The 25,920-nt window shown below is 33.8% G+C and overlaps 2 protein-coding genes across 2 annotated transcripts in view; one reads left to right on the top strand and one right to left on the bottom strand.

Moving 5' to 3' along the window:
* LOC150106827 (Y+L amino acid transporter 2-like) overlaps window positions 1-20,271 on the bottom strand; it is a 199,788-nt gene extending 179,517 nt beyond the window's left edge. The window contains exon 1 of the mRNA XM_090393341.1: window positions 19,563-20,271. Within this exon, the coding sequence (XP_090249467.1) occupies window positions 19,563-20,076 (514 nt within the window). The 5' untranslated portion in view covers window positions 20,077-20,271. The remainder of the gene's footprint in view (window positions 1-19,562) is intronic.
* Window positions 10,149-11,473, top strand: LOC150106828 (uncharacterized). The gene has a single exon (XM_090392738.1). The coding sequence runs from the start codon at window positions 10,323-10,325 to the stop codon at window positions 11,193-11,195; it is 873 nt and encodes a 290-aa protein (XP_090248864.1). The 5' UTR covers window positions 10,149-10,322; the 3' UTR covers window positions 11,196-11,473.
* Window positions 20,272-25,920: the final 5,649 nt, after the last annotated feature.

Raw genomic sequence — 25,920 nt, 5'->3', positions numbered from 1 at the left:
CTCCTTTCCAATGCAATGGTTGCCACTGACCTGGAGATAAATAAAATAAATAAATAAATAAATAAAACTTGGAATGCTGTTTATTATAATTAATCCTAATAGTCTCCGAAGGAATTCAAAGTAGTTAAACCAGTAATTTTCTTAATTTCTTTTTTATTTTAAAAATATTAATACACTACACCGAATAATAATTTTAAACTACTTGGAGAATGCTTGGATCTATTAAATTAGATATTTCAAAACTATTAAGTATCAATTTTTAGAGACGTTCAAAATTTTCATTTCAAGCAATCATGCAAATTGACACTGGAGTTATCATCTAAAATAGTTATCATACTTTACTTCCGGCTCTTGGAGATTCGTATCTTAAAATCGGACTCTCCCGGGACAGACGGAAGTGGAAAGAGTTCATTTGGCCTCATCATCATCCACATAGATGATGGAAGAGAGAAGAAGATGAAGAAGAAGAAGTAAGTTATGATTTGTACCAAAACTATAACCAATTTTGAGCTTTTGGGGATGTTTAAATGACATCAATTTTTTTCGCCTCGTCACTCTCTGTTACAAACCTTCAAATCCCCACTTACCTTTTCATAATACGAAGCTGTCACTTATTTTTTAACGGGCGGTTGGAATTATGATCCAAGAAAGTAGGACTATAAAGATGTCAGTATATTATGTCTGTTAATCACATGTATTCTTATGCCCGTAATGCGTGGTTTGTCGGATGAACAATCCTGAGTTTCCTAGAGCAAATATCCTACCATCCTCGTGGAAGTCCGACTAAATTGCCTTTACTCGAAACGGTCTTATAAAGGTTTCTTATGTCCTAAACGGAATTCGGCCCACGTCTTTCCAATCAAAAGCAAAATATTCAGAAATTCTATCCAGAATAATATGATAATGAAGTCGATAAAAGAGTTGGCTTCGTTTTTAAGGAAAAATAAATGTCTTGAGTTTGACCAACAGTAATATACACAACAAAACATTGTTAAATCATACACTAAATTGATATTAGTGTTCTGTTGATCTTCAGCTATTTTTCGAATTTTATAAAACTATTTTGAAAATTAAAGTAATTTACACTTGTGGAATTTAAAACAATAAAATTTTTAGAAAATTTTGATATTACATCATTCTCCATATGACAACATCCTTGTCCCTCTCACAAAATGACAAAATTTTCTAGACCCACCCCTTCTTTCCCGAAAGTATTAGGATCATTTTAGAACAACACCTTCCACTGCTCGCATTTTTTCCCTTAAAATAAATGACATGCATTTCAAGAAGAGATGCGTATGTTCTGATGTAAGAGACAACTATATACACACTAAAGAGAGATAGGGATAAAAAAAAAAAAAAAAAATGAGCACTGAGAATTTCCATCAGTATTTTCTCAGGCGCAATTCTTGGAGTAGTGGGTGTAAATAACAAATATGCCAGACACAGGGACATCATCTAGTTACCGCTATCAATCTCTTCACCGATGACCCCTGGTCAGCCGATAAGACTACACTTCTCTTGAATTACGGTAATGAAGCCGATGACAGATAAGTGACGATTGACGGATGGACAGGGTATATCCGGTATTAAAGTGGCACACTGTGGCTAATAAAGGGTGGCCGAAAGGTCTAACGCCCGTCGTGGCTTTACTGATGAGAGCAGATACTTGCACTGGATCTAGTCTTTCAGTGCTTCAATTCCCATGTAAGGATGGAGAGCGCACGCCAGGCCGTGATTGTAATGGGCACTAAACGCTGTAATCTTTAAGACGCGTGAGATGACCTACCCATATGCTTAGCTTAGTGGGAGAAGAGAGAGGGATGGGGGGGGGGATATGCAGCTTGGTCAAAATGACTTTACATATATCATCGTTATCTCCCTGAAAGAGGTAGCCCCTAAGACCCTCGTTGATTCTGTTATATAAACCATACTTCTGTTTTTTTTAATCTTTGCGTTCCCAAATTTAATATGAAAACCAAAGGCTGTTTATTTATTTTTTTATTGTACACGAAGAATCAATAAGTATGTATGGTTATAATTTGTTCATTCTGGGTTACTTTTCCCCCTTCAAATAGGGAAATGCAATATACACTGAGTGACCACTATATTAGGATTGGGGGGGGGGGAGGTGTTCCTAATAAAGTGGCCACTCACTATACGTTCGGATTCATTTGATCACGTAATACCACTTCTTATAGCTTAAAGAAAGACTTAAGATGGATTTGAATAGTGAAAGTGTTTAGTGGTATGAGGAGAATCAATTCACCTGGTATCTAAGTATGTTCAAATCAAAGATTCTGTAGAATTTAAGTTGCCACCTCCTCATAATGGCTGTCGTCATGTTTACGCTCTTTCTCCTTTTAATAATTATAAAAACTATTTGTAATTAAAACTAATTTATTTTTTAAAAACAATCGATATTTATTTGATGATAAAAAGAATCTAATTTAAAAAACTTTTTAATTAAAATGAATTTTACTACAAAATAATTTAATTCTTAATTAAAATTTATAATAAGCTATTTTGTATGATAAAAATGATTTTTATGTGGGGGAATAATAGCAAACTATTCTGTTACGTATCCTTCTGAGTTTTCTCTTCCCAAAAGGGCGAGAGCGTTTTTAGTTTAAATACATAATGTGGTTAATATAATTTAAAATTATTATTATTACTTCAATTCTCCTGGAGCGAAAGACTCATCAAGGGGATTTAATTAATTGAATTTCATTTATATTTGAATTACGTAAATTTATTTTAAATTTAAGTATCTAAATTTAATTTTAAAATAATTACTACGCTTTAAAATTTAAGTAATTAATGTAACATGTAGCACTGTTGAATATTTTGGTATTGCTATTCATCTTGTTAATATTGCAGTTTTTTATTATTAAGAATAATTGAGATTTAACATGAAAACTCTTAATGAATTACCTAGTTTGATAGATAATTAGCATTCTTTAACATTGTTCAGGAATGTATTGTTTCTGTATGTAAATAAAAATAAAAGTAATAAAATGAAGAATGGGAGTAGTTGGAGTAGACAACGTCTTTTCGTATTTCAAGTTAAAAAATAAGTCGAATATGATGACCATAGCATTTATGGAGGTTCAGGTTTAGAAAGTTCATTTAAATGATCCGATTTGACGGAACTTTAATTACGTATTCCACTGTGTTTTCATGGTGGATCTTCTTTAAAAAAAACGTTAGTTAATTGTGGAGAGGGAGAGGTTCCAATACAAAGTTAGATACATGGTATCATGACTGACACAGTAATAAGCGAGAACATTGGTTTAATATTTGACCTTGGAACAGCATCAAGGTCAAGTCCATCGGCCATCTTTGAAAGGCGATGTCTTGATCAGTAAGCATGAAGTCTTACAACATAATAGCATAAGAAGTCGGTTTCGTTCAAGTTGATGATCTGTTTAGTTACACATTCTCTCCCCCCCTTCCTTCCTACTTTAATAATGCTCTTCACCTCCGAAATATTTAGTAAGTACAGCTTCTCAAGTTTCGACTGCTATTCCCAAATCGTGAGGTTTTAAAAGTGCAATTCGAACATCGGGATCAGTCATGGTGAACTTTAAACCTGACTTGGACTCTTGATCAGTTGAAGAGTTGTCATCTTTGCGTTCCCTTAAATCTTGGAACAATAATTTCTCTCTTGTAGTAATGCCACGATCAAACTCTCGGATAAGATTTCCTACCTTCCTCTCCTATCTGCAGGCTAAATATTGCATATGTCCTATCTATTCAACTGTTAAATCTCTCGTAGTTTCCTGACAACCCTGATATTTCTGTCATTCGAATCACATTATTTTGTGAGTACTGTATACCTTGTCCTGTGGTGACCATCCTATGCTCCATTGTAACCTCTGCGCTTTTGCCTTTTTCCGTGTGAATTTTCACTCTATCTAGTTTCGTATCGAGATATCCAGAATACTTGCTTAGAATGCTAGTTGATGATGAAGATGAACTCTTGGATTCATGAGGAGAATGAATAAAGTATTTTGAGACCTAACAAAATCAAGATAAGGGATAGGCAAATAGCACTGCGAACAAACATGACAATGAGGACGAGAGTGAATGTGGATACGAATTATAACATATACTGGTATGACATGTAACTCGTCTTCTCCAAGCACTAAAAATTCGTATGTTGCCTAATAATAATATTTAATTTTGGAATAGGCAAACCTTACAAAATTATGTGCACGGTATTACTTACAGAATCCCCACATATTTTTCTGGAAGTTTTGTTCATTATTGAAAGAGAGAGAGAGAGAGAGAGAGAGAGAGAGAGAGAGAGAGAGAGAGAGAGAGAGAGAGATGGTGTATAAGAAACACCTTATACACTGTCCATATAATATCCATTTCCCTTTCTTTCCAATTTATCAATAAAATTTCCCGCTTTTTTAAGTAATAAACCTCCTGTATTTTAATAACACCTTCAACAGAGAGAGAGAGAGAGGGTTGTTGAAAATGAGCTCTATGTCTTTCTTTCCAACAAATGTTAAAACATACCTGATGGTTTGAGAAAAAGGGAAGGGAAGACAAGTAATTTAAGCTTATGCAAAGCTAACTGGCTGAGAAAGTATTAAATTGAAATATGTAATGTATTGGCGGCGTTTTATTACCTATTTACCTGGGAGATAATTTTTAATTATACTAATCAAAATATTATATTGCCATTACTAACTGAAGATATTATTGTATACATTTCAGAAATTCGTGGAAGAATAGAATTTCAAGCCGGATCCTGTTAGTCATTTACTAACGACCCGGTGCTTAACTGTGTACTGTTTATTATTATTGTTGTTGTTGTTGTTGTTGTTGTGGTTGTCCTGAGATAAGCTCATTAAAAAGCTTCAAGGATGCAAGATGAGACATTACATCTCAACTGAGATCATCGGAAAGGAAAAAAAAGAAAAAAAAAGAATTATTTATTACATCGAAGTGCTGTAGTTACAGCGGTTACATTAAAAAGCAAAAATTGTAAAGTATATATATAACTTACTGTTATACTATAAATACTGTTAAAAAATTGTAACCTTATCCAATTACAAACTATAAATTACCATTCATAGTAACTATTATTAACGCAATTTAGAATACAAAAAAAACGGAAATATTTGTATGAAATTCACTGTAAAAAAAAAAAAATATATATATATATATATATATATATATATATATGTAATATGTAAATATATGTAAATATGTGTATATATGTAAATGCCCTGTAAGATGATAAATAAAATGTTATTATTATTATTATTATTATAAAAAAATTAACAGTCTACGCAAACATATCGGTATAACAGTCTATGCAAACACATCAAAAAAAAAAAAAAATTAACGGTCTATGCAAACACATCAAAAATAAATAAAAATTAACAGTCTACGCAAACACATCGATATAACAGTCTATGCAAACACATCAAACAGCCACCTAACAAAATTAGAAATATTACATAGGAAAATTGTGTCAACAGTGATTTGGACATCTTATACGCAACAGCCAATATCCGACTAGCACATGGCGATACACAGAATCCTGAGCATTAAAAATCTGAAACACTACATAATATTACTAAGGAATTACTTCAACATCACCTATCGAAACAACAAAAACACATATTGTACAACACGACCCACAACAACTATTTACATCCCTACACCTTTCAACAACTCATATGGTTCTTTGGTGAGATCACATTAGATACTCACGCTACTCAACAACCTACCAAGAAATTTAAAACACATAGACAACTACAGAACATTAAATCACGAACTCTGGAAAATATATCAACAAAGTTAACATACCATTAACTAATATACACATCACAAATCACTACCGTCCGATGCCTACATCCCAACCATAAACAGTAACAACAACATAAATATTGAAGGCTAATTCCACTCACTTTATAAAAGCTAACCCAAGCTTCGAAGTAGGTGCGATTAATTCGCCTCATTCATAATCCTCCTAATCTATCCTAATCCTCATAACCACACGACCTCATAAGCTCATAACATAATCCTCATAACCACACGTAATCCTCATAATTAAAGACTGCGAATTATGTAACAAAACAGTCAGTACATGTATAATAATAATGAAGATATACAGTATATATATAAAGTATATGAAATTGTATTCAAAGAAAAAAACATTGAAAAAAAATAATGTGCCTTAAACCGCGTACAGTATAATGTACAGAGCATCAAGTGTAATATGCATTAATTGTGAATATGTAAATACTCTGTACGATGAAAATAGAAAAAATGTTATTTTATACATAATGTGTAAACATGAAAAAAAATGTCTGCAATAATCATCTGTAATAATTATATGTATGTATGTAATTTATCTGAGACATTATCATATTATTATTATTATTATCCGTTATTCAAAAATTCCGTGTAATCTTCATTGTTAATATTAGAACACGTGTTGTAAATATAGATGCAAAAAGTATTATTATCAATATTTTAATTGAAATGCAATGTAGAAACTGAATCACATATGCAGCACTTAGTGCTGAATTTTGTAGAAATTACAAGTTGGAATGTCACTAAAGACGATTATTGTAATTGTGTAAATATTTTAGAAATCAATAATAATAAATTATTATTATTATTATTATTATTATTATTATTATTATTATTATTCCAGTGAGCTCTGAATAAAAAACACCACTATGATTAGGTGTGCTTTTCAATTTAGAATCGTGATTACACCTCTGAAGCAGCCCAGGTTCGATGATACCCTTTGATTAGAAAGATTGAATTCGAATCTTTTCTGGGATACAAAGAATCTTTATAAGAAATGCAAATAGAAAGTGCCGTGCAATTTCTTGCCACTCTTCTGCTAAAATGGCCACCATCATTCCTCCACTTTCTTCCACAACAAAGAACACCAACTGAAAGGTATTGGTTAATTAACATTCGTTTACTCCAGCTTCAAACTTACCGAAGCAATTTCTCTTAATCCTTTTGCATTCCATCTACTCGGTTCCTTGGAGTAGTCCCCGTCACTAAGCTCAGCTGTTCAAGAAACATATTAACAAATTTCTTCTTTCTTCTTAATCTCTTGCCTCTTACACAGAAGTGATGTGTTTTAGGTTTTGAAACCTTTCGATTATGTCTGGACACCTCTGTTATTTGAAGTTATGGAACATTCCAGGTTTGTTAATAACATAAAAACTGGAGTGCAGATAATAGGAAGCAGTATTTCATCGTAATATTTGAATACAGGTGGTATGGCAACACGACGTAAACTCAGTGACTTCGAGAGAGAGGTGTCATCCTGGGTTGTCATATTGGTGGAATGTCCATACATGCCATTGAAGTTATTGCCACTCAACTGGCGCATCCAAAATCGATGGTTAGCGATCAGATCAACAAATGGAGACGTTCTGGCATCACTAATGCAGGAAAACATCCAAGGCTGCTGCCGAAAATGACTGACAGAGACAGGAAGGTGTTGAAACGGGTGGTACGCAAAAACCAGCTACAATCGGCACAGATAATCCGTAACGAGTTCCAGAGCACAAGTAATACGATGGTGAGCACTAATACTGTACGAAAAGAACATTTACTAGGTTTTCGCGGAAGAGCAGCTTCATACAGCCGAACATCATAACAACGAACAAGGTGTTTCGTCTGACCTGGTGCAAAGGGCGTGTGAACTGGACAATTTACCGGTGGAAAACGGTACTCTGGAGTGATGAATCAAGGTTCACTTGTTTCTAGTCTGATGGCAGGCTGTAGATGTCGAGGAAGTCTGGTGAACGCTTGTTACCAGTGTGTTGTACCCACAGTAAAGTTTGGCAGTGGTGGAGGAGTAATGGTGTGGGATGCATTCAGCTGGTTTGGAGGGGGACTACTGGTCGTTATCCATGGTTGCACGAAGGCAGCTCAGTATTTGATATTCTGGATAATCATGTGTTGCCTACACTGTAGACGTTTTATGGAACGGACCCGTGTCACTATCAATACCGTGTTATGACAATGCCCCATGTTACGACAATGACAATGCCCCAAGCTACAGCTGTTATGAAATGGTATGAAGAGATGGATGTCAAACGACTGCCCTGGCCTAAGCAGAGTCCTGACCTCACGAATTGGAGCGACGATTGAGGTCCAGAGCAGCGTGTCCTCGATCTGTCACTGAACTCAGTGCTGCTTTGATGGAGGAATGGAGAGGGTGGAAAGCCTCCCTCAAAGGATGCAGGAGGTGATCAAAGCCAAAAGAGGACATACCCGATATTAAGGTTCGCCTGCAGATATCAATTGTAAATTGCTAAAGTATCCGGACAATTATTGGTATATAGCGTATAACGTTTTCGCAGTTATTTTAAATTCCCCATATTCAAGGAATCTTGTGAAGATTTTATCTACCAGCTATATCTAAACAAGACTGATTCCATGAAGATTTCTTGTATTTGGGAGATCGTTGTCAGTAGAATGAACATTTAATTTATTGTTCTTAAAATATTTTCATTATCCATTTCATGAGATGTACTCTCAAAGGAGGGTACATCTATATCATATTTCAGTCTATTAAAATATGTATTTTAAAATCTGTTAAATTAATTAGAATTTTTTAACGGAAAAAGAGGTGACTGCATTTCCAATCAGTTTTCTAATCTTTAATAATTTAAATATTTAATTAACTTAACTGTTCAATAAATTCAAGTTTTCTAATAAACTGTGTTTATATGTATATAATTTACTTCATTACTATGATATTACAGTAAACTTAAAGCAGGAGGAATAGAGAGGATGGAAAGCCTCCCTCAAAGGATGCAGTAGGCGATCTTGACTTTATTAGGGCTTTTCAACTGAAGCTAGGTTAACCAGCCTCACATGGGGTGGAAGACTTTTTTCCTCTGAGAACCTTGGCTGGTTCATATCGTATCACAAACCGGTAACCACACATGCAACTGACGCATTTATTAGATTCATATGAAGTCGAAGTACATGGCCGTGACTGGCCATTGAGTCTAACACTAAAAGAGAAGGCGAAGTAGCTGATCAGAAGAAAAGCAGCCAGTCAGCAACACATCCATGAGGCAATAATCTCCCTTTAATTCATAGGTTACTCTTAAAATAATGCGCGCTCACCAACTTTGAGAGCGACTTACGTCTTTCTGGCATCCTAAAAATCACTAAGCTATCCAGTTCATCATAAACAATATGTATCCAAAAATGTGTGTATGTCACAGACCTTGCAGTTTAGTAGCTCTATTCAGAGACTGTTGTTAAGTCTAGGCAAACAAGAAAAATATGTCCAATGTCCATCTTCGAGCTTGTAAAATGTTGCTTTTATTGATTTATGCGCCTGTGAATATATAGTTGGACTTTATTTTTTGCAATGAATAAAATTAAAGCCCCTCCCCCTTTACTTTAATACATTATTCATTTCGATAATTACTGACGAATTTCGGGAGATTAAAAAGAGAAAAAATTCGTATAATTAATTAAATACCGTTAACTGATATATTTTATACTTTTATATATACTGATATAGTTTAGTTTGTTTTTAATTATTTCATTTATTTGTATTAACAATAAAAATGTTACATTTTTCTTGTTGCGCTTTAGATCTAATTGTCGTAATATTCTTTGTAAGACTTTCAAAGTATTAAAGATGGAACGTCCTCCAAAAAAACTTTGACTCGACTCCTAGTACAACAAGAATAAATCCTGGTACCATTCAGCACAGAGCGGAATGATCTTACTTTATAAAACAGTGATGTACAAATATGAAACTTACTTATAAGAATATAGCTCACTTTTTATAACAATTGTCGTGTGCATTTTTAAATTTTATTTCTTTATTTTCTAATCTTTATCGGATTTCTAAAGTACTACCTTTCTCTGTAAATCCCTAGGAAAGACAAAAGAAAAGCTATTTAACAGTTGAGCAGTCAAACGTATTACTTGTTACGGGTGAACGTCTTCTAACCTAAATGACATTTCCTTCTAAAACTGTGTTTTATTCATCCACTCATAATTTCATGCAAAATACACAAACGAAAATTTACTGGTAACTTATTTTACGCCATTCTGATTATTATTAGTATTATTAAATTCAGTGAGTGCTGAACTGCACTGCCAAAGCGCCACTACGCGGCGTAACGACAGCACAGAAATGATCGTCTGTTGCAGTATTGGTATGTGTTAAAGAAGAAGTACGCTGTTGCACTGTCAGTAATTTCTTTCCGCAAGGTATCTAAATATTTAATTTTTGTTTGAAAATTAAGCCCCACTACTTTGTACTGTTTGTAATTTTATAAACAAAACAAAAAATGAGTTGCAGCAACTGTGAAGATCCACCCATGAGAAACAGTAGTGACTACTTGTGCAACGGCTGTAGCGGAAAACTGCAGTCTCATTGCGAGGCCGTTACCGAAGCCTTGAGCAAGAGCAATGATTGTGAAGAGTCAAATGAGATTAGCATACGCCAAGAATTACAGTTGTTTAAAAACTTTATGCAAGACTTACTCGATAATCAAATGGAGGTAATTTCTCAAAAATTCGAAGATTTCAAAGATTGTATAAGAATGAATAATAACAGAATTCAGGAGACATTAGGAACTGTAAAGGATATAAAAAGAAGTTTAAGAGATATAACTGACACCCAAAGCAATTTAACTAACGAAAATGTCGAGCTGCGTAGAGAAATACATGCTCTAAAACTGCGAATAGATTTTCTAAAACAAAAGTCGCTAAGGAACGAATTGCAGATTGATGGCATACCTGAAGCTAAATCTGAAGATCTGAAATCGGTGATATGCAAATTTGGATCGGTTGTAGGAATTCCTCTTACAGAAGCGGATATTAAATCAGCTTACCGTGCACGCTCACGTAATAAAGCGAAACCACCCCCAGTAATTATTCGCTTTACTAATACAGCTATGAGAGATAGCATACTATTAACTAGCAAATCAAAAAAACCAACTTCGGCTACATTGATCAGTCAAGTTCCTGAACAGGCCATATATGTCAATGAACATTTGTCTCCCTACTTCAAACGTTTGTTTTATCTTGCTAGGAAAACTAAAGCAGAAAAAGGTTTTGCGTATCTGTGGATAAAAAACTCGCGTATTTTCATGAAAAAATATCCAGATTCACGTACTTATGTGATAACATGTGAAATGGATCTCAGTAACCTGAAGTAAAATTGATCCATTAGTAAGTAAAAACTAATACTTACTAATGGATCAATATAATTCTATTTATGACTAGCACTGTAGCTAACTTGCGAGCTTTGATCTAATATTACAGATTGTTAGTTAAATATCTTAAAAAAAAAAAAAAAACACTGTCTACTTATGCACTTAGAATGAATATACTTTGTATTATACCAATGTATATGTGTGTAGTGCATATATACAAAATGTACACGTATACCTTACAGGTGTCTGTAAAGTAGAAAAAACATTAAATAAACAAAAGCTTGAATAGAAGTGTGAAATTATTTGAGACAATGAATTTGAAAATTAATAATTTTCAGGCATAAATATTGAGCAGATCAGTGGAAAATCCATTTCGCCTATGATGACTTCTTTTTATCCTGTAATGAAAATTTATTGAATCAAAAATTACACTGATTATGCAGTCTTTAAGTATATTGTATTACACTCACTTTGAATGTAATTGACATGTCAGTTATTCATCATTTTTGCCATCCTGTAGCTGAGCTGATATATATTTTCAAAGCCTTAATAAAGTTTATTTGAATATAAAATTTGCCATTTTAGATAATGCTTGAATATTTTAACGTATATTTATTAGTCAGTATAAAATCACGAATGCAACTGTCGTCTTTGGTTGTTTAAACTGATAAAAGCTACTACTACTTCTTTGCCTCAAAGGCTGTTTCCATTTCCACGTAACGGGATATGTGTGTAAAATTCTGCTGTGGACATGCTTACATAGCTTCTTGAAGGCTTGTCTTTTCTTCTTCTTCTTTTTTTTTTTTTTTAAATATTTATGCATTGATTGGATTAAAATTTCACCACCTCATCCATCTGAAAAAATTCACTTCTGAAATCAATGAGTATCCCATTGATTTCAGAAGTGCATGGGACTTCATGGAAATAATAAGCAACAATAATTAGTTCAAATAAATGCATTCATATATTTGTTGACATGATGCAGACTAGTGAAGGGATTTTTGTAAAGGAATGTTTTTAGATTAGTTTTGTTAGGGTAGTAAGATGAAACCTGTATTAAACTAAACTAAATAGAAAAAATATGTGCTAGTAGTGTATCTGCTCAATTACATTAGTATTAGAATGACACTCGGTTATTGCTTTTCTCCCGCTCTGTTTCGATTATTATTGTCATTTCATCAGAAGACAAGTAAAATTTACCAGCATTTCCAACAAAGTAGTTCTTATCGAAGTGCTTAAGAGCTTGGTCTGTCGTTTTGATACCACGTGGTATTAAGACCGGTAACATTTATAGCCTAAAAATGCTCAGGATTTGGTTTGGCTGTATACAACTGATTTATCTTCTATAGCAAGGTAATATTTGCAAATAAAATTATTTGCACTTTTAAAAGGACTTCCGTGTAGATTGCAATTGGTTTATTCTCCATGCCTGGGAGAATATGCCACTGTCACCACCATATTCTTTGTTTTGAGTAGTGGAGAGATTCTCAAATATTAACTATAGGAAGAATATTATTTGTTGGACAAAATAACCCTAATAAATATTGACATCAGTCAGTCGATCGGATTTATGATACAACCATAAACAAAACAAACAAAAAAAAAAACCTAGGTAACGTAAAATGCCATTAATGTACTGTCAAACGCTCCTCAACTCGCAGGTATGTTATCAACTGAATAGTTATTAAATCAAATGTAAGAGAAAAGATCTTGAATTTTATATAAGCTCGAGATTTGTCCTTCAGATGAAAAGATCTGGATCATAACCGTGTAGGACGAAAAAAAAATCCTTCTAAAGGTTTCTCAGCTGAAGATGAATTTGTTGGTCTCATGCAGAGTTTCATTCTGTAACCCAGCTAGAGAAACATGGAATAGCAGACAGTGCACTCATACTTCATAGCCATAGTTGCTTTGTATGTAATTTCAACCAATTCTAACTCAGTAAGCAATAGTTTCGTGCTGCTTAGTTATGAACATTTTCTGGATCTAACTTTTTTTTTTTTTAAATGATGACAAAATCCAAGGATAGATCTTTCGTGTTTCCTACTTAATGCAAATAATGCAGAAATTATCTTTACAACAGTAACGCAAAATAAAAGAATTGAGGCACAATGAACAGCATGTGAAACACAGTTTGACCAGTGGCGTTGTATTTAAAGAAGCTGAAGCACAGACTGGATGTGCATTTCTAGAGCTTTTTTTTTTAATTTTTTTAGTAAATAGTTTCGAGATAATTGCCGCTGCAACTTTGCAATCCCACGATGTGCGAGAATTTGAGCTCTGAAAACCAGACATGCTGCACTTTATCCTATATTAGTAATAAATAAAGGGTGTCTCTGGAAATGTTATTACTCTTTGACACGTGAAAACGAACTTCAGTGACTAAAGCTCACAAATGCGACTAGTAGTGGACTAGTCGGTGTTACAGACACGACAGCAGCAGAGAGGTCTTTAAAAATGCAAACATGTATTGCCCAACTTTTGGAAATTCGATATGTAGACATATCAAAGTGTATCTTCAAATGTTTTCAGTTTTACATTATCAGCGGGATTATTTCATCCATTTCGTTCCCGATCAGATGACTGTCAGGCGATTTCAATGCGAAAGATTCATAGAAGGTGATGCAAGGATAAAGAGAACGTTGCAGAGGAGATATGAATGGTTACTAAGTGAATACCAGAGAATTTTGCGAATGAATTGAGAGTCGGTTTACTGATTCAGTTTTATCCGAACTGAACACTTATCCGAACATGGCCACTATATACAGTGTACTAGATTACTTCTATTTCTCATCACTTAGGAAGAAACAAAAAAACAAAACGCCACTATTATATCGTACTGTTATCAGGTACGGGATCTCTGATCGTTTTCTTTCTTCAAGTAATAAGCTATAGCGGCCATTTAAATCCCTTAGACGAGACTCGATATCGAAGCAGTCAGGATAATTTTAAATAATTTAAAAAAATTCATAAATGATTAAATAGTTATGAATGATATTTCAATAGTGAGAGTAAAATAATTTATCATGATGTTACCATACTCTCGCCTGTCATCAGCATGAAAGAACCGAACCAGGATTTGTTTACTCCCGGTGACCTTCACTCACAGAATTCCAGTATTAGTGTCCCCTAGGTCCACTGTACCAATAGCTACTTTTAAGATGGTAGCAATGGAAAACTCGGCGAGATCGTCTACTGGAGACATTGTTTACTTGCGCTGCTGTTTTACAGATTACAGATTTTGTGACCTTCCATCGTCCTCTCACATCATAAAGGTGCCTCTGGCCACAACTGTCATGGGCTGAATTTTCTGATGTCGGAACATTGCGGCACAATCTGGCAGGTAAATCTGTTCATTCTAGTAGCAGCGACATTTCCCGTGATAGTTATACTGTGAAGCTAATAAATTATCTGAGGTTTACTCGTAGGCTCTCTCTCTCTCTCTCTCTCTCTCTCTCACACACACACACACACACACACACACACTTGGCTACTTGCTTTATATAGTCTCTGGCACAAACACAGCTGTTTCTGAGCAGCAGTGAATTTCATGGAAAATGTACATAAGAAAATGCTCACTCGGTGTATAAGAAATGAAACAAAATGCGTATGGTTTTGTAAGACACGCAATGTCATCACCCTGTGTGAGATCACCGCCCCGCTTATTGGAGCTTGAGTGGCTTGAAAACGTTTCATGATTGGTCCTAGAGCTGGATTTCTTTTCTGTAAGAAAAATAAATAAAAATGTATAAATGTATCAAATATAATAAAAATAGAAAAAAATCCTTGGCCCACTGAAGGTACTAATATACCATAGGTTTACAACTTTTTGTGGGTGGGAGTCACATCAAAAAAAAAAAAAGTAGCAGACTGGGAGGTGATTAATAGGCAAGTGTGATTTGTGGAGGAGAGCAAATTACTGTTATTACTCCGGCCTTAGATCTGACCGGCTGGTGATTGACCGATAGCTTCTATGGCCAGTCCACTCCTGCCAACCAAAAGAAATAGCATTAAAATAATAATAATAAAAAAATTCCATTTTAAAGAATCAAACTAGTGCAAAGTTAAGCTACACCTTTATTCATGACCACTTCACGTCTTCGAGATTACATACGCATCGCTGATCTACCTATGTATAATAGCAGCGTACGCCTTTGGTGCGTGAAAATAGGTTTGATAATCATGTTGTAGAACAAAGACCCAAACGTGTCTTATTTGGAGTCTATAACCTGTTTCTTTGCTATTATAAACATGAAATTACTCATTATATAATTCACCTGTACGCATATAGCATATAGAAAATTTGAGAGTGATCTATTCTCTTGTTTATTTTATTAAAATATTTCTTGCTTACTTAAAAGCATCTCATGACCTATTCAAGTCGATTTGATACAAACTTGATTAAATGGTTTTATATATATATATATATATATATATATACTCCCACATATCTCTAGAAAATGCATGATGAAAGAAACATCATATGTGTTTAGTATGGCTGTAACTATAGCACAGTATTAGTATATTAAACTGACTTACAGTCTGCTCAGACTAACAAAACGCCAGGGCAGTGTTTCAGATCGGCGAATCTGAGTCTTAAGATTTATAGCAAATGCTTAAAACAGAAATGATTAACATAATATTTTGTTCATACTCTTTGGGAAGTTTGCATAACATAGAGTACAAGTTTTCGAAAGTTCCTTATCAAGGTAATAAACTCACGTGTTCGACTGTTATACCTGTCCGCCCAGACTGTAATAAAACGCCCATGAGCTGTGTTTCAAACCGGCTCTTAGAATGCATCCTCTTATCCCATTTGAGCTGTTTTTATGAGCATTTTAAAGCAAACTGGAGACGTTTACGTGATGAGAGGTCTAGAAAAGTATCGTTTTTCAGTACTTTTCCCCAACCCAATTACTTTAAAAATAAGGTTTTTTTAAAAAAAATGGCAACAGCTTATTACAAGAATCATGTGTTATGAGACCATTATTTGATAGCATGATAATTATTATTAGAAGCACATTCAGGAAGGGGGCGGAATTTAAGAATACTAGAGCACTTCCGTTAAAAAACAAAACAAAACAAAAAAAAAACTATTATTATAAGCAGGAATGGAGAATCATTTTGGCTGCTGGCCATCATTTAGTTAAACTTCGTTGGCGACATTTTTGAGGATGCAAAACTGTCGAGAGTTTTGCATCGAACTCTTTGAGATGCAAAACTCTCGATAGCTTTCTGATAGAGAGTTTTGTATAAAACTCTCGATCAGAGAGTTTTATACAAAACTCTCTGATCAGAAAGTTTTATCTGACGTTATTTAACTGTACATTAAATAACTGTATCATTTAATGTACAGTTATTTAATGTACATTAAATAACTCTACATTAAATAATAATAAGCTATTAAATAACTGTACTTATTTAATAGCTCGCATTTACATTTTCAATTTCCCAATAAAAGAAATTAAGGATAGATAATTTATATCGAGTGAACAAAGAGTCCAAAAAAAAAAAAAAAGTTTAATATTTAGGATTTTTATCCACTACTATCCTAATAAAACCTGGGATACTTTGGTCAGTTCATTCCTGTCCCCTCATGGTCCTGATAATTTATTATTAGTATTAGAGTTTCAAACTCTCTCTCTCTCTCTCTCTCTCTCTCTCTCTCTCTCTCTATATATATATATATATATATATATATATATATATATATATATATATATATATATATATATATATATATATATATATATATATATATATATATAGAGAGAGAGAGAGAGAGAGAGAGAGAGAGAGAGAGATCTGACCTACGATTTGCAACATTTTTAAATAACTTGCTAATAAGAGATCTATTTAAATATGGATTTCAAATGCATCTGAGATAATACTTTCGATGCGCATAATTTTTTCCTCATCAGAAGAGTAAATTGGAACCTTTTAAATTGTGCATTTTAATCCAATGATTCTGTTAATGGAAATTAAAATTATCCAAATTAAAATATCATTTCATGAAACGAAAAGCAATCACACACCAGTTTTAATAACACGATGCCTCCTATATTTATTGTTTTTCTGTTTATTTTAATTTCTACATTAAAATTTATCAATTTTATTATATCCCATGTGCCGGTTTTATTATCTCCTATAATAATAGTTTTTCCATGAAGTCTTTATAATCAATTAAATGAAAATAACAATTATAAATTAAAAAAATAAAATAAAGAGCTGCTTTCTACTAGTTATTTGATTATTGACAACTAGTTAAATGTATATCGTTATAATATATGAGTTTAAATAAACTTTACGCTGATAGTGTAATATTAACTTTCGATCAGATATGTTATATCACATATGAGATAATCTACATTCAATGAACGTATTCACGCATAAATACATTTCTTATTAGGTACCAAACAATCTAAATGTCAGACATACAACGTAGAATGACTGTGCAATAACACTCCGTTTATCATGCCTGCTCGGAAAAGAAAGGGTGTCCGAGTGTTTAGCTGAGAAAGCCATTTTTATAACTCTTTCCTTGACAGAGAACAAATACAGGAAATCTCGGACTATCTGGAGAAACTGTGGTGATGAAGGATGCATCAAAAGTAAAATGTCCAGACTATTAGTGTCCGTTATAATAAACTAAACCAACCAATCACTCACTTCAAAATCCTTTAATTTATATTGTTTTATCCATTGTATAATGAATAAAACATGTAATATTAGTAATGAATAATAATAATAATAATAATAATAATAATAATAATATATATAATAAAAAAATAAAATAAAATAAAAAATCCGTTATATTTCACAGTATTTATAAAATACATATTCAGCTAGTGCGGAAATATGAATATCAACTCGAACCATTTTTTCAATAAAAATAAAAACGCGCCGATGTAAACCCAAAAGTGGGTTAAATGAACATCTTATGGTTTATATATTCCAAGTCCCAAATTAATTTCATCGACAGAACGGAAATTTTGCAATACATAATTAATGTCGACACTTTTTTAACGAAATTTCGTTCCCTTGCAAATGGTCTGACGAAAAAAAAAAAAAATTAGAATAGCTCGGTAAGATCTTGAGAATTCCAAGTATTAAATGTGATAAAAATCTATCTAGCTAGAGCCGGAATAATTTGTGTACGGATGGACGGGTGGATAACACTCGCACTCCTCATAGGTGATTGTACATTTTGCGAGCTACTCTAATTAAACTTTATTCTAAAACAATGAACTTGGTCATTATATAAATTAAAATTTTAAGTCATCAAAATTTAAAGTACAGTTTTTAAAAAATAACAGTCCTGTCATAGTTTTCTTCCCCCATCATGCTGCACATATGTATCGTCTGACCTACATATTAAAGTGTATTTTTAGACAAAAAGAAAAAAAAGCGTTAGTAAGAAGGGTAAAGAACAGTATCAGCTAATCTAGTACATAGACAAGTTTTCTCAACGTGCCTTTATAGACGGTATAGTTGGAAATAATTTGGTGACATTTTTTTAATGAATATGGATGGAAATTAAATTTAAAAAAATCGATGGATCCATAAACCTAATGAAAACAAAGTTTCAATTTACAGTTATAACTGGAATTCATATTTGATATATGAGTCAATGAATTTCTGTAAAAAAAAAATTATATTTATATTTAATGTAAGAACAATCACTACAAAAACCTATGATATTCTACAATATAACACTTCCATTACATCATATGTTAGCTTTCAGTTATCGTTTGCAAATTGCATTAACAAAAAAGCGAACGTGGCGTATTATTTTTTACTGTGTTTCATATGTGCAAATCAATATGAAACAATTCCAAATAAAAGCGAATTGTTAACAATATGATGCACTATGTACAGTCAATATTCAGCACAATATCTAATTACTGTTATTTGCATCACTCTACTTTTGTATATCTTAAGATAAATTACTTTGTGTAATTGTATGCTCAAAACGAATATGGAAAAGGTTATAAAGATAGTTGTAAACACTAGTGTTATACTTGAAAGGATGTTTTAGCTTTTACATTAAGTGTAATAAAATAATAATTAAAATTTATATCCCACGGTAACAGAAAATGTACATTTTATTTAGAAAGAAAAAAGATATAAGTTCCTTGTTTTTTGCATTATTTTAAAATAGCAGTTTTATATATCATAAGGCTTGATTATGATATATAAATCAGGTTTATTTCATATATTAACTAACGCATACAGTTTCTGGGAAAGGAGTAAAGACGGTCATTCCCCTTAATGTTCGTTACTATAGCTAAAATCAATGCATCAGTATTTGGTTATTCGATTAATATGAATAAAATATGGTACGCTAGTAAAATCGTTATTAATACTTACATATGCACAGGCAAGCTAGAAATCGAATGGATGCATCTGGTGGTTCGCAGTCTGGATAAAGGGGCCTCAACACATAAAAGGAAAACGTTAGGGCAACGACTGCTTGTGAACATGGACGGACAATCATGCATTCTACCCATAATCTGAGAAATGCCACAAATGGTCCGAAGGATATCATAATATATGCATAGTCGGCTCCACTTTTTGTTATCATACACCCTAATTCTGCATAACAATAGGCGCCTATCATTGAAAATATTCCCGAAATCACCCATACAACAAGTGACAATCCTACACTTCCGGTTCCTAAAAGTACTCCTTTTGGGGATACAAAAATTCCAGATCCAATAATACTTCCTACAATAACTGTTATACCATTGACTAATCCCATTTTCGGTTTAAGACATATGACATTATCGTCACTTTTCTGAAATCTGCCATTCTCTTCGGTCGAATTCGCACTTTTATTTTCACCTTGAGGAATTTCGGAATATTTGATGTCGTTATGGGCCATGGTATAGAAATGGATTAATCAATGATTGGTCCAGAAATACCACTTACAACCTGGAATGCCCCAAATGTAAAAAAACTTACTTGTCAGGTAAATTAATGACAGACGATACACACATATGTTAGGGATACCAACTGTCCAGATGTAAAATGTTATAACCAGAAATTCTACAAATCTGCTTGTCTAGCACTACTTTCCCCTATTATTACAACCTCTACAAATACGACCAACGCTACCGCGTGCTACAAGTAACGTGGCGGCACAAACGGCATGCTCAATACAACATCCACTACGCATGAGTGTTCGCTTCCATACGATTGGCCGTGACTCGCCGACGCCTGCAGTTAAAAGCTGAAGGGAGAGTAAACATATGGAAGAATAGTCTCTTTTCGATTGTACGTAAACAATTTGCTACGATGCACATTCTAAGCGTTGGTACTGTTTTAAGGTATTATTTATATATGAAGGGGGCACGTAAGGTACTTATATGTGAAGGATGCACATTGGTACTGTTTTAAGGTATTTATATATGAAGGGGGCACGTAAGGTACTTATATGTGAAGGATGCACGTTGGTACTGTTTTAAGGTATTTATATAAATGAAGGGTACAGGAAAAGAACATGGATTGCTACATTTACCAGTTTCATGCCCCCTAACCATATTTTTTTCTCTATTTCATGGAGTACCCATTTATTATTGTTATTATTATTTTTTCTCCTGCACAAATCTGATGCAACGTATACGTGGAGAGGAAAAAAACAACAAAATGAATGAAAAATAAAAGACACACACACACACACACACACACACACACACACACACACACACACACACACACACACACACACACACACACACACACACACACACACACACACAAAGAGATGTAAGAAGTAATTGTGTGTCCCTACAGTATATCTTAAAAAATTCATTATTAACATTCATTTTTTAATAATTCAAATTGGATATATATATATATATATATTCAATTCTGTTACTATTCCCAACTTGTTTATATGAGGACTATGTTTTTAAACTTGTTATTTTTTCCCAGTTTTTTGTAATTATTTACACACCTGAAGAAGTCAGCATTCCGACGAAACTAGTAGTGTTTTATTAAAGTTTTTATCATACCTTTCTCGGTGTTCCTAGTCAGTAAAATTATTTTAAAAAAAATAAAATAAAAAAAATATATGATATATATATATATATATATATATATAATATTTATGTATATGTTATGTTTAAATTTAATATTTATATATCAGGGACCACATTTATCATTGCAAAGCATCATTGTACAAATTATTAATGAAACTAATTAATTACAACTGATTTATTTAAGATTTAATTACTAATTCATAGGCACATTCCAAAGTGTAGCTTGCATGATTGAGACCAGACCACCATCACAAATTTAAAGGCAATTGCACGCAAGTACTTAATGCATGTTTCTACCTCTAGGTAGTGTATTATTAGTAGCACAGTATTCCTAATTTTTGTATCAAAAACAGTGTTTTTCTTTCTTTCTTTCTTTTTTTTTGTTATTCTTTTGTATTGTATTAATGATAATTTTCTGTTCTATAAGTTTTAACTTATCTTCTGTTTCCTTCATTTAGTTATAAAATCTTTTCCAAAATTGGATACATTCTGAAAAACAGCAATGAAACGACATATTTCTTTTTGAACCCGTTAGACTGGATCTGTTTATTGTTGTTGTTGTTGGTGTTGTTGTTGTTATTGTTGAACAATGTATCGTGTGCTACTGCTGACGAACTTGTGTATATCATCATCTTTATATGATGACGATACACAAGCTTTTCTCCCCTTTTGATACGCTTGTATAATGCTTTATAATAATTAATAAGCAAGGAATGTTGATGGCATTAGAATAATTATCCTTCGTTTGAGAAATATTGTTCAGTCCGCACAGTACACCATATCTTTTGTAGCAGTCACACTCTTTTGTCACTTCATTCGAGTTAGTATAGGACATCATATAAAGAATACTTTATATGACATATACAAGTAAAACCCAGATCCGGATATCTCGGCGTTCTCTATTAGTTGCATTTATACAACAGTTTATTATCTTTATGGGAGAAAATCTCATCAGCCTGCTCGTCTTTCTGAGACTTGTAAAACCATCACTAATTCAGAATGAGCTATCAGGAATATTTTCAATCCAGATAGGCTCGAAAAAAATTCTCTCATCCTTGAAGGGATTCAAGCACACATTTTCCGTGCATTCATTGTGTCAGCCCAGGTGACTGAGTTTTCATCACTCAATGTAACACCACCACCACAAGCAACAACAACACTTTTCTTACTGGAAGTTAAAATTGGCATGAAAATATCATGTTAGATCCTAAAAACAGGACTCCTGGTTTATCTGAATATTACACTTCCCAAGATACTAAATACGATGTAGGTTTCCAGCCGTTCGTGGGCAAGATTATCCTTAGAAACAAAACGACCTAAAATTAGATTATGTCTAAATAGAGGCTGCTCCAGTAACATAGAGATCCTAGGATGGTTACTTTGCAGATTCGGAAATCTTATAAAGTCAGAAAGGAAATATCAGTAAGTCATAGTGAGTGGTAGCGGAGCTAATGGTACTCCAGTTATACCATAAAGTTACATATGGAAAATTCATTAGAACGTCAGTGTGTGAGTGATTTTTCTGAAATTTGTTATGATGCTGTCTAAAGGTGTAAAAATTTGTTATGATGCTGTCTAAAGGTGTACATGGTAAAAAGACGAATCGAATGAAATGTGCCTTTTTCCTCTACTGCACTTTAAAAATATTTACCTGCAATGACTATAATGATAACCTTATATTTATCCATTCAGATGTTGTTTCCGATCCGGAAGTTGCCGGCCACAGTTTTTCGCTTTCTGTTGTCTTGGGCAAGATTTGAGTAATACATTGACCTATTGAGTGTTCTGTATCGTAAATATAGTGATGTCTGGGTCGGCCTCTTTCCCTTTTTCTATCTAATTTTCCTAATGGTCACATCGATTATTCCTCTTTGAAGGTCGATTATTATTCCTCATTTGTTTGCCCTATTCTTCTAGTGGTCAAACTTCCGGAGCCACGAGCCTTTTGTTTTTCAATTACTTTTCTAATAGTCCACGTTCCTTAAGTATATACATCAACATAAATAATACAACAACAAATTATCACTCGCATTCTTGTATTAATATCAACTTTTCTGAAAGTATCTGTCTTTTATGTTAAGAAAGGCTAATTTTGGTATTATTTTTTTCTCATTATTTCCAAATTTGGATGGGAGATTTATTAGTTATTAGTGTTTTTCGGTTGCTAACATCCTTCTCACTCTAATGATAATTATTTCAAAGATAGCATATTGTAAGAACCAGGAGCCGACGATTTCCTACAACCACTATAAATCTTATTTACTTGATTTTAAATGGAAAGCGGTTTTTTCTCTTTTGTAGGGATCCACATAATTTTCTCTATACCACTGCCTCATTTTGTGGAGATTGCTGCAAAATGGTTCATAATAGACATTGAGGAAAAATAATTAAAGTTATTGCTCAACTGCGGAAAGTATGTTTTCCATTGTCACACTGGCATCGTAAGAGACACACACACAGCGTAAAGTTTGAATCAGGGAAAAAAATCACGTTTGAAGAGGTGTCACTGCCACCTTTCAAAATAATAACAGAAGAATATTAACTTCAAAGTGTTTCCTTAGCTTACTCGTTTTCGCCAAGTCCTTTGATTAAAAAGATCTCGGTTCGATTCTAGAATAAGACGCGAATAAACCTTTATCAGAGCTTTTCAATCGAAGGTGAGATAGCCGTGTCTCATATGGAGGTAACAGATTTTTTTTCTCTCGCAGAAACTAGAAGTTTTCCCTTTCACAAGTAAGCAAACCGGCCATGTGAACACATGTGTTTACACATTTGAATGGTTTTTAGGCACAAGACTAACCACCACCTTATCCTAAAATTATTGTTATAAAAGCCTGGGCACGTTGCGGATCTTTTAAGGGCTGGTAAGTACCGCCAATTATTACCTTTTTTTTTTTTTTTTTTTGGATAAGTACTTCTCAGATATGAGAGATTGACATAAGACATCCACAGGTAGTCTATAGTCTTTTTTTTTTACTTATATGAATTAAAAACTTCAGTTTCCTGGTGGGAGAGAGAGAGAGAGAGAGAGAGAGAGAGAGAGAGCTACAGCAATCCTACGGGGCATAGTTTCCATAAGCTTACTGTAGCGATCAATGGGAATTTTGGACCATTCTTCCTGTACGCATGTAATGAGGTCCTGGACTATCGTGGGACGGACGTCTCCTGCCCTCACGCGACCCCTCCTGTTCATTCCACAGATCTCAACAGGGTTAAGATCAGGGCTGTGTGGAGGCCAGTCAAGTGTAGTGACGTTCATATCCACAAACCACGCATATGATACGGTACGAATTGCGTTGCTGAAAGAAGCAGTGGTCAGTTCCGTAGAAACCCCACAAAGTAGGAAGCAATGTATTGTCCAGAATGTTCAGCTAGCTGTCGAAATTCAATGTTCGTAGCACCACAGAGGTCTGAGGAAAAACAAGATCATAATATCACACTCCCACCTCCGAATTTCATATTTGGGGTTATGCACTCTGGTAAGAGACGTTTACCGGGCATCCGCCACACCCGTCCATCTACTCGGTAGAGAGTGTAGTGTGATTCATCGTTCCATAACACAGTTTTCCAAACTTTTACGTCCAATTGTACATGCTCTTTGCACCACCGAAAACGACGCTGCACGTTGGTTCGGTAATGTAGGATCCGTATTGAGATCCTACTATGGAAACTCATGTTGTGAGCTATGGTTCTGAATATTTTTGTGCAGATTCTCATTCCATTCGATAGTCAGACCTCCTCATTCAACATTCAACTGTCGGCCAACAAATGGCAGATATTACATATTATCGTTCGTAGCAGCTTACGGTCACATTCGGTGAGTGTGGTGGGTCGTCCACTGCGGGTAGCTTTTGCAGTTGACTCCCTGCACTTCCATCTCAGTATGGTATTACTGCATGTTGACCTGGTATGGCCCAGTTTGTCAACAATTTGCTGAACAGATAGCCCTGCAATATGACATCCTAAGAGTATCGCAACACCTCTTTCAAACTCCGTCAGTTCCCTTCTCGCAGCCATTTTATCAGCACACAGTTGCACTGACTTAGGAGCATCTACAAACACGGGACTCGTTACATGGCACGATGAACTTTGCCAATGAGGACGTCCGTTAACTTCTTTCCAAGCAGTGTACTTCCCCGTATCAAAGATCAACAAATTCAGAATGAGGTGATAGAAAAGTCTAGAAAGAGTTTTTTCCTTTTTTTTTTCTTAACAAAAACAGTAAATTTAAGAGAGGTTTATTACACGAAAATATTCCGTATTTTAAAAAAACAGCTAATGGGAACATTCCCGATTTTTGTTTTTTAGTCTTCTTGCAGATCAGCTTAATGTTTAAATGCGATTAAGCTTGTATCACATCTGATAGCTTTGTTTATTATTCCATGAATCAGAGGAATCTAAATGAAGATAAACTTTGAATTGAAAGTGGAAGCAATCCACGATTTAAATCTGAGATTTCAGATTTATTCATAGAAAAATTATTAAAAGAAATCCATTACTAACGAATATTTAATATGAGAAAACCTTAATTTTCTGCAATTGCAAATCATCCTATGACAAAAATATCACTGATTTCATGCATGCGCACTTAACATATCAGTGAAAGAAAATGAAAATCAGGTGTATGCGCAAAATGAACTTGTGAGCAGGGCTGGATTAACCATTAAGCAAAATAAGCACGTGCT

Source organism: Typopeltis vanoorti, chromosome 5 (assembly GCF_054136105.1).
Source record: "Typopeltis vanoorti isolate ZY-2024b chromosome 5, IOZ_Tvanoo_1.0, whole genome shotgun sequence".
Lineage (NCBI taxonomy): Eukaryota > Metazoa > Arthropoda > Arachnida > Uropygi > Thelyphonidae > Typopeltis > Typopeltis vanoorti.
The sequence above is the reverse complement of the archived record's forward strand: the minus strand, read 5'-3'. Positions and strand labels throughout refer to the sequence as shown.